The 15,185-nt window shown below is 39.8% G+C and overlaps 1 protein-coding gene across 2 annotated transcripts in view; it reads left to right on the forward strand.

The window, feature by feature from the left end:
* The window catches only part of ANTXR2 (ANTXR cell adhesion molecule 2), a 166,498-nt gene that overhangs the window by 59,903 nt on the left and 91,410 nt on the right, over nt 1-15,185 (forward strand). For both annotated transcript variants that reach the window (XM_030565101.1, XM_030565102.1), the window contains exon 11: nt 12,728-12,806. In XM_030565101.1, the coding sequence (XP_030420961.1) occupies nt 12,728-12,806 (79 nt within the window). The remainder of the gene's footprint in view (nt 1-12,727; nt 12,807-15,185) is intronic.

Here is a 15,185-nt window from a genome sequence, read left to right on the forward strand (position 1 = left end):
ATTTAAGAGGCGGGAGTTAAATGTTGTGTGTTTGTTTTTTTAATTACATGTAACATATAAACAAGAAGTCTGAGGATGTAAGGCTGGAGATAATTAGTGTTCTTTAGTGGGTTTATTTCTGGAGTGACCATTTTAAATGACAGTATTCTGAATACCCCCCAATTTTTTGCCTTGTTGCAAAAATGAGAATTATGAAGAGCACACGTCAAATAGGAAAGATGAACCTCAAGGAGTAAACAAGATAGGAAGTTGGATGGAATGTGTTGTCCTTGAACCAAAACCTTTTTGAGTCCTATAGGAACAAATGACTAAGTGCTTCCTAGGAAGTGCTGAGCATGAACTCCTACTTATTGCTTTGCAGGATGAGTAGTGTTCATGTCGCCTAAGTGCTTTTTTACTTTCTGAGTCCAGTTTTGCCCACAGAACAAAATCCCTCATGAACTTCAGTGGGAGCTGCTGAATGCTCTGCACTTTTGAAAATCAGGACATTTTATGTGCCCAAAACTAGGTGTAGGCACCCATTTGTGAAAATCTTAACCCAGATTGATCACGTGTGTTGTCAGAGCTGCCTATCCAAAACCTGCCCAATCACCTTTCCCATAGAAAAAAGGATCAATACAAATTGATGGTTGGTAAGATTGTCAAGTCAAGACATGGTTTCTTGAGCCATGGTCTAGCAGGTGCTTCCTTAAGGAAAGCAGGCACTTTGCTCTACTTAAGGGAGGTGTCAACAGCCTCCTCTAAAACTGGTTTCAGCACTTTCCCTCTGACCCTCACCATCCATGAAGTGGTGTGAACCAAGTTCCTAGGTTTTTGTCTGAAGTTCCCCATTTACTTTCAGAACCTCAGAGAGTGAAAGCTTGCCAAAACCTAAGTAGAGAAGACCTTTGATTTGTCTCTTTCAGGCACTGTTTTGCTGCCCCCCAGAGCCAGATAGTTCATGCAGGTATGAACAATCATCTCCAAAAAGGAACATGAACATTTCTCATATTAAGAAAATCTCTTCTCTGTCATTGACAGTCCAGCAGCTGGAGTGATTCCTTAATGTGGGACTCTACTAGAAACTGTGGTTCAGGTGCCGAATGCCTTGAGCACACCTGCAGCATATAACTTCAGAAACCCTTTTATTCTGGAATCAGTCATACTTGGCACATGACTTCAGTCACTAGGGCTTTAGCTGCCTTTTTTTTTTCAAGGGCCATCTTGTACCATGAATGTTGGGGACAAAAATCTGGAAGAGGGTGTTTGTTTGTGTCAGCAGGCACTGAAGTTGTGCAAACCTCCCCAAAAGCAATTTGGGAGATGAATTTGAGCTGGAAGCCAATGGCGAGTTTTGTTCTGAAAACTGCAGGATTGGACCTAATATCTATTATAAATATTAACTTCTGAAATATTTTAAAAAGGACATTTAGTTTGATAAGATTAGATTATAATGGGAAATATTCACAGATGAAAACATCTTCAGTGAATTGTAAAGGCGTGCTGGCTGCTAAGACATGTGGCTCTTATGTTAAGATCACTAGTAATTTCTAATGCAGTCCTTCACTGTGCTCACTAGGGCACACAGTGTTCCCAATGCATTAGGAAAGACTGCATGAGCAGAACTAAGTGCTTAATAGTATGCAGTGGCCATAGAATCTTGAGCTGAATTAATAGACTGATTTAACATAATAATGACTCTTCATAGCATGGCACTGCAATTTCCCATGATTCCGTGAGATCAGAGCTATTGCGTTGCTGTCCTCCAATTCCCTGTCTTAAATTCGCAAGTGCTGCCAAGCGGCGAAGTGTTTAAGGGCCTTTGAACTTCTATCAATTCCACCGGTATATCAAACAGTCTGTAGTGGAAGCTTGATATTGTTGGGACTCCAATGGGGACTGTTTTGGTAGTGTTTTATGCTCAGCTCAACTAAGGGAGTGGGAAAAGACTGCATTCTGTTTTTAATTCTTTAAACATTCCAAAATTAAAATAATTGGCTTTGCATATGGGGTAGGTCATGTTGTTTTGGGAAAAATACAATATTAATTTTTATAGCCTTAGCAAGTGTCAAGAATCTGAGCAAAAATATCACAATTGTAGAATATTAACCATCTGCAGCACTGTCTGTGCTCACTGTTGAGTAAAGTCTGTCCCAGGCTTCTCAGGCACAGGTGCCTATGGACACATTAGAAACATATCAAGGTTTGATGCACAGCTCTGTGGGAGCTCATTGCACCTGCGACTTTTGGAGCTGCAGCAGGAGAGCTGCACCAATCACTCCTCCTCCTCCTGGCAGGGAGGTGAGACAGCAGGAGCAGACGCTTCTGCACCAGGCAGAAGATCTGCAGCCATTAGAGAGGTTGCAGAATGGAGTAGTACGCTGTTACCTCACAAGCCCGTAGATCTTCTGATTGCACAACCTGCCACCCAAATACACTGTTCTTCAAGTATCGCTTTGACTTTTGCGTCCTCTGGAAATGTTGCTGTTTATTTCCTGCATCATGTGCTTATGCAATACCTCCTTGCACTGGGACCATGATTTGTCTCTAGTTCTCTGAACTGCTGTAGATTATAGTCAGATTTTCAAACAGACACCCAAATCCCTACTTGTATTTATGACACAAACATTGACCGAGTAGCAACTCTTAGTTGTACTGCTCCAGGGCAGATGAGGGACCACAGTATGACTCAAGGAATCAGAATGTTGCCCCTCATTCCTTACTTGTTCCAGGATGTAATCTGCTCCAGCCTATAGCTGACTCTGATTTCCTTTCTCTAGGTGTTAGGCACTCACATATTGCAAAGACTTCAGTGGTCAGCTCCTCTGAAAAGCAAGCCGCTCATTGAAGTGCCTAAGCATAGGTTTAGATACCTAATTAAGCTACTCAGATTTGAAAGTTATGGTCTATAACAGATTCATGCAGCTGGTTTTACACAGATATATGACACCATATTTTCTCTGTAAGAAAGTGGCCTTTAACCAGTCGGAGGGCGTCAGACTCAAACAAACAGGGTAGTATTGGTGAGAAATGAAATCTTCCAAACTCTGATTCATAAAATATATGTTCATTTAGAAACAGTTGTGGGGCTTTTTGGCTGTGTGTGAGATTTTTTGTGTGTGTGAGAAGGACAGATGTATTCATAGATTTAAATGTCAATGGAAGGGAGTGAACTGAAGGAGACAACAGCCAAGCAACTGATGTGTTCCTTTATAATGGGACCATTTTGTGTGTGCACATGAAACAAAAACATTTGACATAAGACCTCATTCTGTGATTGGATCCACCCATGTGGCCTCTTGAACTATCAGGGATCTGACTGTGGGACTGGGACCATAGTACTGAACTGAACAAGATTATTTGTCAGTCCTAGCTGTGTCACATCTGTCTACAGATAGAAGTATACAGGCATTATTCTCATTCACATTAAGTCCCATTTACACCCCTCTGAGAATGTGCACAGGCCTTAAAGTGAGGTTGACGTTGCCAGAATTATGTAAACGAGAATCAGGCCTTGTACATACAGTGACAGTAGTAAGAGCTTGCCTACACTTATGGGGGATCAACGCATGTCGATCGATGCATCGGCAGTTGATTTAGCGGGTCTTTGACTGCAGATCGCTCTCCCATCCGCTCCTGTACCGGATCGAGAAGAGTAAGGGGAGACAATGGGAAAGCGTAGTGTGGACCCTGCGGTAAATAGATCTAAGCTACATTGACTTGAGTTACGCTATTCATGTAACTCAAATTGTGTAGTTTAGATCGCCTTTTCCCTGTAGTATAGACAAGGCCTACAAGAAATAATAACATGCTGTCATTTAGTTCAGGCAACCCCTTCCTCCATCCCAGTGCCTGGTTATGAGTGTGACACTTTCTCTCTGTCTCTGACTTCTCTGACTCTGTCCTGACTTCTAGTATCAAATATAAGATAGAACTACATGCAGTTTTCTGAGGTAGCTACCTTAACAAAATCCCCTCTATTCCCCCGCCCCCCCCAAAAGAAACTATGTGCAGCATTTTAGCTATTTTAATGCTCGCACTTGATTCCAAAATATCTTTAGTCACCATAATTTTAATAACTTTTTGAGCAGTTGCCAGTTTAATTTTCAGTGTGTGAAAATTGGAGGTAAATTATTTATTACTTCCAGCAAATGTCTTTCATGATTTTATTTAATTTTTTCATCTTTTTTAATGGATTGTAAAATGGCAGTCTTTTATTGGATACTCATAAAGCAAGGAGCAAATGAATACTTTGCAAATAGGTTACTGTGGATTGAAATGTCAGCAGTATTTCACAGGGTATGAAATTCCTCAGATCAGAGCTGAACTGACATATGGCAATGGGCCATATTCCTCCTGTGTAACAATAAAACATAGCCGGACACAAAGAAAAAAAAAGTTGTGAGTTTTAGGACTTTTCAAGGTGCATTTTTTGCTCATTATTTAGAATAGTGACCAGTGGTTATGACTGTTGAAGTTGTAAAACACTATCCATGATAAAATCATGTTTACCCTTAACTACCTGAAAAGAGGAAAAAAAATGCATTTTTGGCTGAAGTTTTCCACATGTGGTATCTGGAAAAGTTCTGCTAAATCCTCATGGGCTATTTTTGAGCATGGGGATGACAAAATATGCCCCTTCCCATTGTAAAACAAGCTCAGAAATGTGAACTATTGGGAAATTGCATCCAGGACATACGTAGCAAAAAACATAGTTTAACCTGTGAATACATGCACATCTAACTAATTGTACATCTTCATTGGTTCAGAGCTCACAAGCTCCTCAGGCCCATCGCCTTGGGCATGTGGCTGGAGGGGACCATTAGACTAGAGCAGCAGGAGTATCCCACTTAGAGATCAGGGGAATCAGCTGTTGTTTTTTCTTAGCCTATACATAGTAGCTCCCCAGGAACAGAGCTTGAAGGAGCTCAGCAGCTCCTCCACCAGCCTCTGGAGGCTCACTCCTGCAATCCCACCGAGCAGGCTGTGCATGGGGAAGCCACCTGGCTCACAGTGATCCAGAGGAAATGGCAAGCAGGGCTTGAGGTCCATGGTTGGAGCCAGTGGACCTCCATTTCTGAATCTCTGATTATTGTCCCTTGGGACTGCTGAGATAAAGTTGCTGTGGTAACCTTATCATCTACAGTGCCTGACTTTTTGTGATTTCTAACCAGAGCAGACTGGAGCAACTTCTCAGGTTTTCAAAGTTTGTTTTTGTTCCCCATTGGAATGAAAACAAAACCTTCCAAATGTTCTTGCAAAAATGGAATCCTGTCCAAATGTCCACTTTCGGTTCAGGAGGAAATGTCGTGCAGGATGGTAGTTAAGGCCCAGGTTCAAGTCTTTGCTCTTCCAAATTCAGAGCAGAGTTTTCCATCCTAGATCACTCTGAATTGGGAAGAGCAGGGACTGGAATGTGGGTCTCCTACCACCCTACGCCAATGCATTAACCTCTGGGCTATTGAATGTGAGAGTCTCTTGCTCTCTTTCAGCCCTGGATCCACAAAATGATTTTCCATTAAATGTTTCAGCTTCAACAAAACCGCATATTTTGACACCAAATTTCATTTATTCAAAAACATTCCAAACAGCTTTTTATTTTAACTTCAGATCATTGTAGTTTTTTCACTGTTTCCATAGTTGCTTGTAAAGATTGTGGGACAGGTTCTCCGTTGATGTAAATTGGGTTACATCACTGATGTCAACGGAGTTATGCTTATTTACACTGTCGGAGGATCTGGTTCTGTTTTGTTTCCTTTTTTAAAATTTAACAAGTCCTACTTGTTTTGATACTGCTTTTGTCATCAGTATGTTATTTCTTCCATTGGTTTGTTAGGGAGCTTCGTGTTCATGTTTGGTAAACGCCTGTATGTTACTTCAGTGTTGTTTGGCAGCTATGAGATTCCAAATATCTAGGAAGAAATTCTAAACAGTGATAAAGTAAGAAGCTGAGCGTATTGGGCTAAATATAATTGTGTGTGTCAGAAATAAACTTTCAAAGGGCGTAACTGTCATAAGTCGATATTTGAATGTACAGCTAGTTATGTGGGCGCACTTAGATATCCTTAGATTGTGAAGACACAAAAGCAGAGACAGCCCTTCTTTAGTGTTTGGAAAGCAGCTAGCACACTGTAGGTGCTTCCATAAATAAATAAATAAATACATATTTATTTGATGATCAGTCTATCTATCTGTTCAGATTTACAAAACCACTTGTTCTAGCAATCAGGCATTTGCAGAAATGTTACCAGGCAGGCGAAGTCATGTGTTCTCTTAGTCATCTTCAGTCTCTTCAGTCATGTGCTCCCTGGGCCGAAACCATTAGTAAAGGTCTAAATTCTATAGTCAAGATTTTCAATAATGCAATAATGATTTAGGGTGCCTGAGCTTTGGGTGCCCAACCTGAGACACCTTTAAAATAGTTTAATGTATCATGTTAATGTATGCAGATCTTTTCTCTTGGGTGTTTGGGGAGAGAGTTGAAGGTATAGATTGATGTATTGTGAGATTATCATCATCACAGTGGGCTGGCACGGTGTGTTTATGGTGAAGATGTCAGTAATGTTTTCTGGATTTTAGTTGTGAAGGGCATTTTTTTAGTTAACGTGAAGTGCATAGATAGATACTCAAAATCAAAATAAATAAAACATTCTTCATATCCCTCAAACATGACAACTGCAGGAAAGAAATTATTTTGTGTCTTGACATGTTGATATTTTTGAGGATGAGACAGTTATCTGTCTGAGTTCAATCTGTAGCTTCAAGAACTGAAAGAATATGATCAACTCCTCTGAAAATCATGGCTGGCTGGCCCCTGCAGCTGTATATCAAGAAGTAAGCTGATATAGAAACTGGTTCTTCTGAGTTGGTCTAATTTGAGTTGATAGCTGATGTGTTCAGTGAGCCTGTTGCTTGAGATTTTGTCAGAACATTTGACAGCTAAAGGTTGGTAGAACATGCAGCCAGGCAAATGGCACTAGGAACCTGATCCTGCTCAGATTGAAATCTGTGGGGATTTTACCTTTGGGCCTGACATAAATGTAATATATGCCAGTTGAAAGGATACTACATTGCCATGTAAAGAGGCTTTATTGTAACTGGAAATCAGATCCTTTGTCTTCAGTGTGGGAGAAGGATTAAGTCGTGGACAGTGTCAGTAGCAGCCTTGTCAGCAGTGTCCATACAAGAATATGGAGTGCTCTTTATTTTAATAACTTTTTTGTTGTTGTTGTTCTGAGTAATGTAGGCCATGGCAGGATACTTAGAGTATGCTCCCCATTCATGCCAGTGGAAGATTGTTTCTTTGACTTCATTTATCCCACTTCTGAGATCCTGTTTCCAAATCGCGTTTAATAATAACAAGTATTTATTCATGTACAGTGTCAGTTATGTGTGGTGCAGTCCTCTGAAACCAGCTTAGGAGCATGAAACTCCAGGGTTCTACCCCTGATACCAGCTGTTCACCACAAAACCTGTGTGGCCTGAGGCAACTCATTTAGGATTAAAATTTGCAAAACTGAGTGCTTTCAGTTAGGCTCCTAAATCCCTATTTAGGCAATTCAGGGATCTTATTTAGGTAACTAATGTTGGCACCCAAATGTGATGATTTTGGCCATAACCTTTGCCTTAGTTTCCTGATTTGTAAAGTGGATAATAATCCTGCCTATATCTCAGGCATGTAGGCAGGAGTAAGTAGTTAGGCTGAACTGTGTGTGTTCCCTCATCTTCTCTCAGCGAATGGCAGTCTTTGTGCCTCTGGTGGTAGTAAGCCTGCTTGGAGCAGGTACGCAGAAGGTCACGATCTGTATACTGCTAGGCGTCTTGACCCTGCTGACACGGGTCACAGAAGGAGTGGGTGGAACCAGAACACTCTGGAGTTGTGCTAATTCAACACATTCCCTGAGCAGCCTCCACTAGCAGGGCTGGAGTTTAAAACCGCCATTCCTGGTGGAAAGCAGTGATTGTATTGCTGCCAGTTCTTACTCTGAGGTATGAATCCCTGTTTGAGCTCAGCTGCCCCAATAGGCATGAATGCATGCCCTATGCCCCTAATATAAAAATATTAGCTATTATTTAAGATTTCTTCATATGTCCTGTTTGGTTAAAAGGAGTTTCTTGATCCACAGCATTTTACTTGTAATGACTGGAGAAGCTTCTGTACTCTTCAAGTATTTCTGCCACCTTCAAGTTTTCTGTGGTGTTCAAAATACCGATTAATGTAATCAGAACAGAGCTTCACCTATTTGTAACAAGACTGTGTGAACCTACCATGTTTCAGCAGATGCTCATGAGGCTCCCAGTTAGGAAAAAATGCCCCAGGAATCACAAAAACATGGAAGCTGCAAAAGCTACCTCCTGGGAAAAAATGTTAACAGGCTCCATAAGAAATCTAGGGAAAGAACTGGCCCTTCCCATTGCTTGTAGATTAGAGGTTGATTAAAAAAATCCAACACCAACCACATGCATTTCTTCACAATGCAGAGAAGGGGAAAAAGACTGAATGACTTAATGTTGCTTCAAACATTTAAGTTAGGGCAAAGATTAAGGGGTTTGATTATAGTCTTTAAGGTTGGGATTTTCAACGAAACCTAATAGAATAGAATTAGGTACCCAACCCCCAATTCAGTGTGTTCACGAGACTGTCTCTCTCCCCATGTATTACTACAAGAACTGAGCTCATCTGAGGTGTTTGAGCTAACAATACCCTCCTTCAGGTTGTTCTGCAAGCTACATCTCTTTGCTCTTGAGGAGAAGGGAATGTTTGTGTGTGTGTGAGGGGTGCAGAATTCTGGGAGCAGAATAGGGGAGATTGGTGTTGGAAGGGTGCCTTTGAGCTGGGAAAAGGTCACAGGTGGTGCTTTTCTGGTTTGATATTTACAGGTGTCGCCTATGTCTAGGAGCCTTGTTTTGTGACGATTCTAATAAAATAATTAAATATTTATGTCTTTGTAATGAGTTAAGAGGTTTTGAGGTAGGTGTAATTATAAAAGTGAATAAATAAAGAAATAAACATTACCAAGCATTATAGATACACATGCAAAGAAGAATACATCTCTAAAACTTCAGTTGCTTGCATTGTTTAGTTTCTGAGGTGTTTTTATTTTCCAGTAGCTCAGCTGAAAATATTAGAACCTGAATACATAACTGAACTTTCAGTTACTAGGGTTGAAGATGGCATTCTGTCATGGAGGCATTTTTTTCTTACTGTCATGTATGTCTTGGACTGCCAATACCATATTGAACAAATCAGCTAACTTCCAGAAAGTACAGAATATGAAGAAATACTGTGAGAAAGTTTTACTGCCATAAGGAAACACAACAGTTTGGTAGGAAGGAAAAAGTTGGCAGAAGGGGAAGACCGAGAAGGGGCGGAAAAAAAAGAATCAAGAAGTATTCCAGGCTCACATGCAGATTTTAAAAGTGAAGTACATAGGAAAATCAAGCAACTGAAAACAGTTTGAATCTTTCACCCATAAATCTGTAGGATGCAGTAAAATTTGTGATCGCAGGCATCCTTGCAGTCTACTTGCCAAATCCAGGAGTTCTCAATCTTTGCTCAGTCAAAACTCCTATTCATCTCAATGGGAATTTTGCCCATGAAAAGACTACAGGATTTGTCTTAAGAATTGTAGAGAGTTGAGAGAGCTAAAAATGTCACTTAAACAAATTTCTTTCGTCACTGGAGATAAAAAAAAATAAATTTTTTTTTTAGTTGGTATATTATAGCTCAGATTCTCAAACTTTAAAAATCTAGCGTGTTATATTTAAAACTCAGAAGCATGTGGAGGGCCATCTTCAGATCTTTGCTAATATTTTTTTGTGTTGCTATACTTTAAACCAACCTGCATATCTCCAGTATGTGGCCCTTACTGAGACATGCATCACCGTTTGAGAACTGCTGCTGTAGTGTTCCGGCCTGTAGGTTAATCCCTGGCCCCAGTGAAGTCAATGGAAGTTCTGTTAATGACTTCAGTAGATCCGGGATGTCACCTTATATTAGAGTATTAAACCAGTCCAATAGCTTGACTACTTGAAGATTCTGTTGGCGATGTCTATTATATTTAAAAACCAACCATTCAACATTTCACAAGAGGCCTAGCATAAACTTCTCATTTAGATATGTCACTGTTTGAAATCGATGGTGAATGCTTCAAACATTAATATGGGCATCAAGTTCACCTCATGATATTATAGCCCAGTATCTTAGCTAGTCAGAAGTCAGCCACCATCTCATTTCAATAGAAGTCCCCTCAGTTTTGTAACTGTCTGTGTAAGAAGCCAAAGCCAATCTTAGGGTGATGAGTGAAACAGATTGACTCACTCCTGAAGACTGGGGATGTTGACTTGATCTCTGCTGACTGGCCTCTGATCCTGAGTTAGGTTGATTGGGCTCTCTCTTATTAAAATTTTGTCATTGATAAACACTGTCACTAGGGACTCAGCTGACATGCCAAAATAAATTAAGATGTACTTCATTTCCCCCCCAAAATAGTAAGACTAACCGTAATTATATAGTGCTGTATGTAATAAAAATGCTGTATGAAAATGAGCTAATTAATCTGCACAACCTCCCCGGTGAGATAGGTATGGTAAATGTTGTTATCCCTGTTTTATTGCTGGCGGATAAACTGATGCTGAGAGGTGAAAATGGTTCTCCCAAGGTCACACACCACAGCTTTGAATAGAATTTAGGGCATTGTGAGATTTACTTCATTAATGCTTGGGAAATGCTTTGAGGCCAACGGATGGTATACACGGTAAAAGGGAAAAGCATTCGTGAATAGTAATTATTTTAATTACTACTACCAAAAAGTTCAGTAAATGTTGAAGAGGCAAATTGTCTGTTACACTCATGAAACGTAACAGAAATTAATGCTGTTTCATGGGTGTGTAAATAAGCAAAATTTGGCCTGGAGTCTGTATGTTTTAAGCACATCACTGCGTAACTTGTGCTTTAAATAGGCGAACAAAGCAAAGGGAAAAAATGAAACACAGTGTTATGGATGGATAATCTTTTCTCTTTGCATTTGTGCTCAGTTAAAAATTCACAAGTCAAAAAGGGCTTCGCTGTGCTGAGGGTACATGCGAGCACTTATAGGTTGAATTCTTCTCTCAGTTACATCTGTGCAACCCCACTAGGATTACAAGGCTGGAAAAGGAGCTGATCCAAGTTATTGAAGTCAACGGAAAGACTCACATTAACTTCAAGTGGGTTTTGGGTCAGCATAGTGGAGAGCAAAATTTGACCTTTTATTTGAATGTCATAGCTGGCATTTAGGATGGGCAAACTTCAAAAGGTTCAGGGGGTTAGTTCAGATAAACATCCAGAGTTTCTCTGATCACCTGTCAGGAACCTGGGCCAGTTTCAACAAAGCACTAAACAAACGCTTAACTTTAAGCATGTGCCTACTCAGCAGAATTTAGGATGATATCTTGTCAGACTGAGGTCTATGGGTATTTGTTGCTTACTTCACTTGTGCTTAAATTTAATCACATGCTTAACTGATAAGTCAGGGGTTTGGGTCTATACATTTATCCAAATCTTAACCAAATTCATATGTGATATTGAAATTGTGCTTGGAAATCCTCATAGGCTTTCTCATGAAACTCCTAGTGTTTTCTCTGGTTTGGATCAGAAATACTGTAGTATTTCAGTAGTTTTTTTCCTAGACTTGTCTAGAATTATGATGTATAGGGGCAAAGTGCAGAACTAAAAGTGTAGAAAATTGGAAAGGGACAAGAAAAAAATTATGCAGACTTTTCACTCACATCTATTTAGAATGATGCATAATATAAAGAAAGATATTGGGGATTTCTCTTTCATAGCACATACCATTTAAAAATAAATAAATTGAGCAGTAGAAGCAACCTAATACCTTTTTGCTAAAATCTGAAACAGAAACCAGCTGAGACAAATTAGTTAAGAGTTTCAAATTCAATATTGACTAAAATGCTTGTGCCAGAATAAAAAAATTATGATATCTCTGAAGAGCAGTATAAATGATTAATCATTTTAGTTCAAGGAGATCTATATTTCAGAACATACATGCATATTGTGAGCTTTCTGAATAATGAAACAGAAACGTTTGAGTCTTTTCTGTTTAATATTCATCATATATCATTTTCATCTAGGATTAATTTGAAAAATGTAAACTATTTAATATTTATAGAACTGTAATATTGATGTGCTATTATAGAAAGTCATGGCCACTTATAAACAGCCATCATTGTTAGCCTGCTGGTTGCATATTACTAGATATTTTTTTATTGAACAGGGTTTACAGTATTATTTTTATTACTATTTGTAAAAATAAAACCCTAAAAAAGTATGATTGAGGATGAGTTAATATTTTATAATTAGATAGGTCTTTTTTACCAAGGATATCAAAACTTGTCTTCAAATATTAACTCCTGTGAGGTAGTTAACTATTAATATGCCCATTTTACTGTTGGGTAAACTGAGACACAAAAGCTGGAGTGCGAATTACCAAACTTTGGTTACTAGAGTTAGACAGCTAAATCTATATCCTAATTGAATGGCTAAAAATACTGGCAAATTGTAAAGGGTCAGGACTATCTGTAAACAGTAATACAACATGTTAGCTTTAGAGATATCCACATCTTGTATCTCGTTCTCCTGGTCTACCACACTTCCTGCTCTATTTTAATGGAATCTGACCGGTGCAAGATTCTTACTTAATGTGTATATGCTCATATATATTTGTTTGCCTTTTTTTTTAATTTCCAGGACACTAGAAGTTTTGGTGAGTTTGAATGAAGGACAATCTTTGATCTCCAGCTCATTAATAATTACAGCTTCGGAATGTGTAAGTCAATGACTGACAGCATTTCATGTAGATGTTGAAATTGTGAGACTTACCATTTTATCCTTGCGGAACTTTTTGGGTGGGAGAATCTCTAATCAGAGAAGAGCTGCGTTAGCCTATTAATAATGTGTGAAAAGGAATAGCTGTGAAACCCTACCTAAGCACAGGTGCATATATCTTCTAAATCATTAACTGTTGCGAAACGCATGTTTATGTTTTCATTTAATTTCTGTGCACACAAGCAAGCTTCGCTAATTAGATGTGCTTAATGAAATGATTGGTATTTGGCAGATTTTTCTGCAGCTATAGTATGTGAAATGACTCATTTATTATTTCCCATTACGGTGGCAGACAACTATATTAGCTAGCATTCCAATCTACATAGGGTTGCCAACTTTCTAATTGCTGAAAACTGGACACTCCTGCCCTGCCTCTTCCCCTAGGCCCCTCCCCTGCCCCACCTCTTCCAGGAGTCCATATGCTCTGGCCCCTGCTCTTTCCCCAAGGCCCCACCTCCTGCCCCACTTCTTCCCCTCGAGGCCCTGCCCTCTGCTCACTCTCCGCTCTTAGGAAGTTGGTATGATTGAGCAAGATAGTGCTGATTCTTAGATGAGACTTAGAGCAGCATGAGAGGTTTAAAAGAAGTTTGTTCTTTGTCTTTTGGAAAAGGTTTTTCTCATACTTCATTTCTTTCTACAACAAAACTCCACAGAAAAATCATGTAGAGAAACCCTTAGGAGCATTCATTAAATGGCTCACGTGTTATGTAGGTAGGCTTTTCACACACACCGTCTCAGGGTTTTTTTTATTTTTAAAAGGGAAAACTGATTGCATGCTCAAATGAAACAAACCCAGCTCTGGTCTACGCTGGGGGCGGGATCAATCTAAATTATGCAACTTCAGCTATGTGAATAATGTAGCTGAAGTTGACGTACTTAGATCGACTTACCGTGGTGTCTTCATCGCAGTGAGTTGACTGCTGCTGCTCCCCCGTCGACTCTGCCTGCACCTCTCATGGCAGTGGAGTACAGGAGTTGACGGGACAGCGCTCAGGGATCGATTTATCGCATCTAGTCTAGATGTGATAAATTGATCCCCGCTGGATTGATCTCTGCCCACCGATCCAGCGGGTAGTGAAGACATACCCCTAATGAACAGATTCAGTGTGGTATTATACAAATAAATATTGACATTTACCCAATGTGCATCTATTTGCAATTGTGTCCTGATACTTAGTGCTTGTCTATATTAGAAAAGTTGTACAGTCTTAAGTAAATTAATTTGAAGTCTGTATAGTTAAATAGGTGATCTCCCCTAATGTAGATGCACTTAAACCCATTTAATCCTTGTTTAACGTGTACTAGTAAATTACTAAATTAAACTAAGCTAATTTAAGTGAGAGTCGAACAGGTTTAAGTGCATCTCCAGTAAGTGAGAAGTACCACCAGCACTAATATAAAAAACAAAGTTTAAAAATCTTCCTATAACTTGGTTAAAACCCCATCCCACCTCTTTTCTATGAGTTATTAGATACCAAATGGTACAGAACTGTGAGTCTTTTCTTGTGGTGAGGGCGAATGAGAAGTTCCACCAACTTAGAAAAGGAAAGTTTCAGCTGTATAAACAAGAATGCCTTGTTAAAACATATCCCAAAATAATGCCAAACAAACCTGGCGGCATTTGTCATTCTGCTATAAAATGCAGCAAACCATTTGCCAAGCTGCTGCTAGCTAGCCGCCCCATTTTCCATAGTCCTAACCATCTTGTTTCTGTTTTAGAATCTCTAAATTTGGGACTAAATTTTTTTTTGGCTTCTGGCATATTATGCACAGAAAGATTTGTTTTGTAGAAATTAAGTCTTTTTAGGTGTCTAAATAGTTCTTTGAAAAGCTGGCAAGTAACTTTTGGCTGGTTAAGAAAGTGTTTTATTTTAAATCCGGCTTATTTTTAAAATTGCCGCTAGAATAAGGATCTGGGAATATTATTTGAATAGAAATGTTCTAATCCACACTCTTAAGAGCTCACAAAGAAGTAGCCTTGCCCAAAGATGTGAGTGGCCAGTAACTGGCAGTCAGGGGTTATGGGACTCTAGAGGCACTAACTCACATGGAGGGGGAATGAGGTGGGGGAGCACTTGGGTTTTGGGAGAGCAATAAGTGTCATTGAGGAGGTGTAGGGGATACGGAGGGAGCAGTAACTGGCATTGATGGGGTCTGGGAGGAGGGCTAACTGGAACTGATGGGGCATGCTGTGCTAGGACACTAAGTGGCAGAGAGGGAGTGCTAGAGTTGGGAGACCACTAACTGGCAGCAAGGGGGGTGCACAGTGTGTTTGTGCGGTGGGGAGAGGCGGTAAGAGGCATCGGGGGGGCATACTGTG

Source organism: Gopherus evgoodei, chromosome 5, assembly GCF_007399415.2.
Source record: "Gopherus evgoodei ecotype Sinaloan lineage chromosome 5, rGopEvg1_v1.p, whole genome shotgun sequence".
Lineage (NCBI taxonomy): Eukaryota > Metazoa > Chordata > Testudines > Testudinidae > Gopherus > Gopherus evgoodei.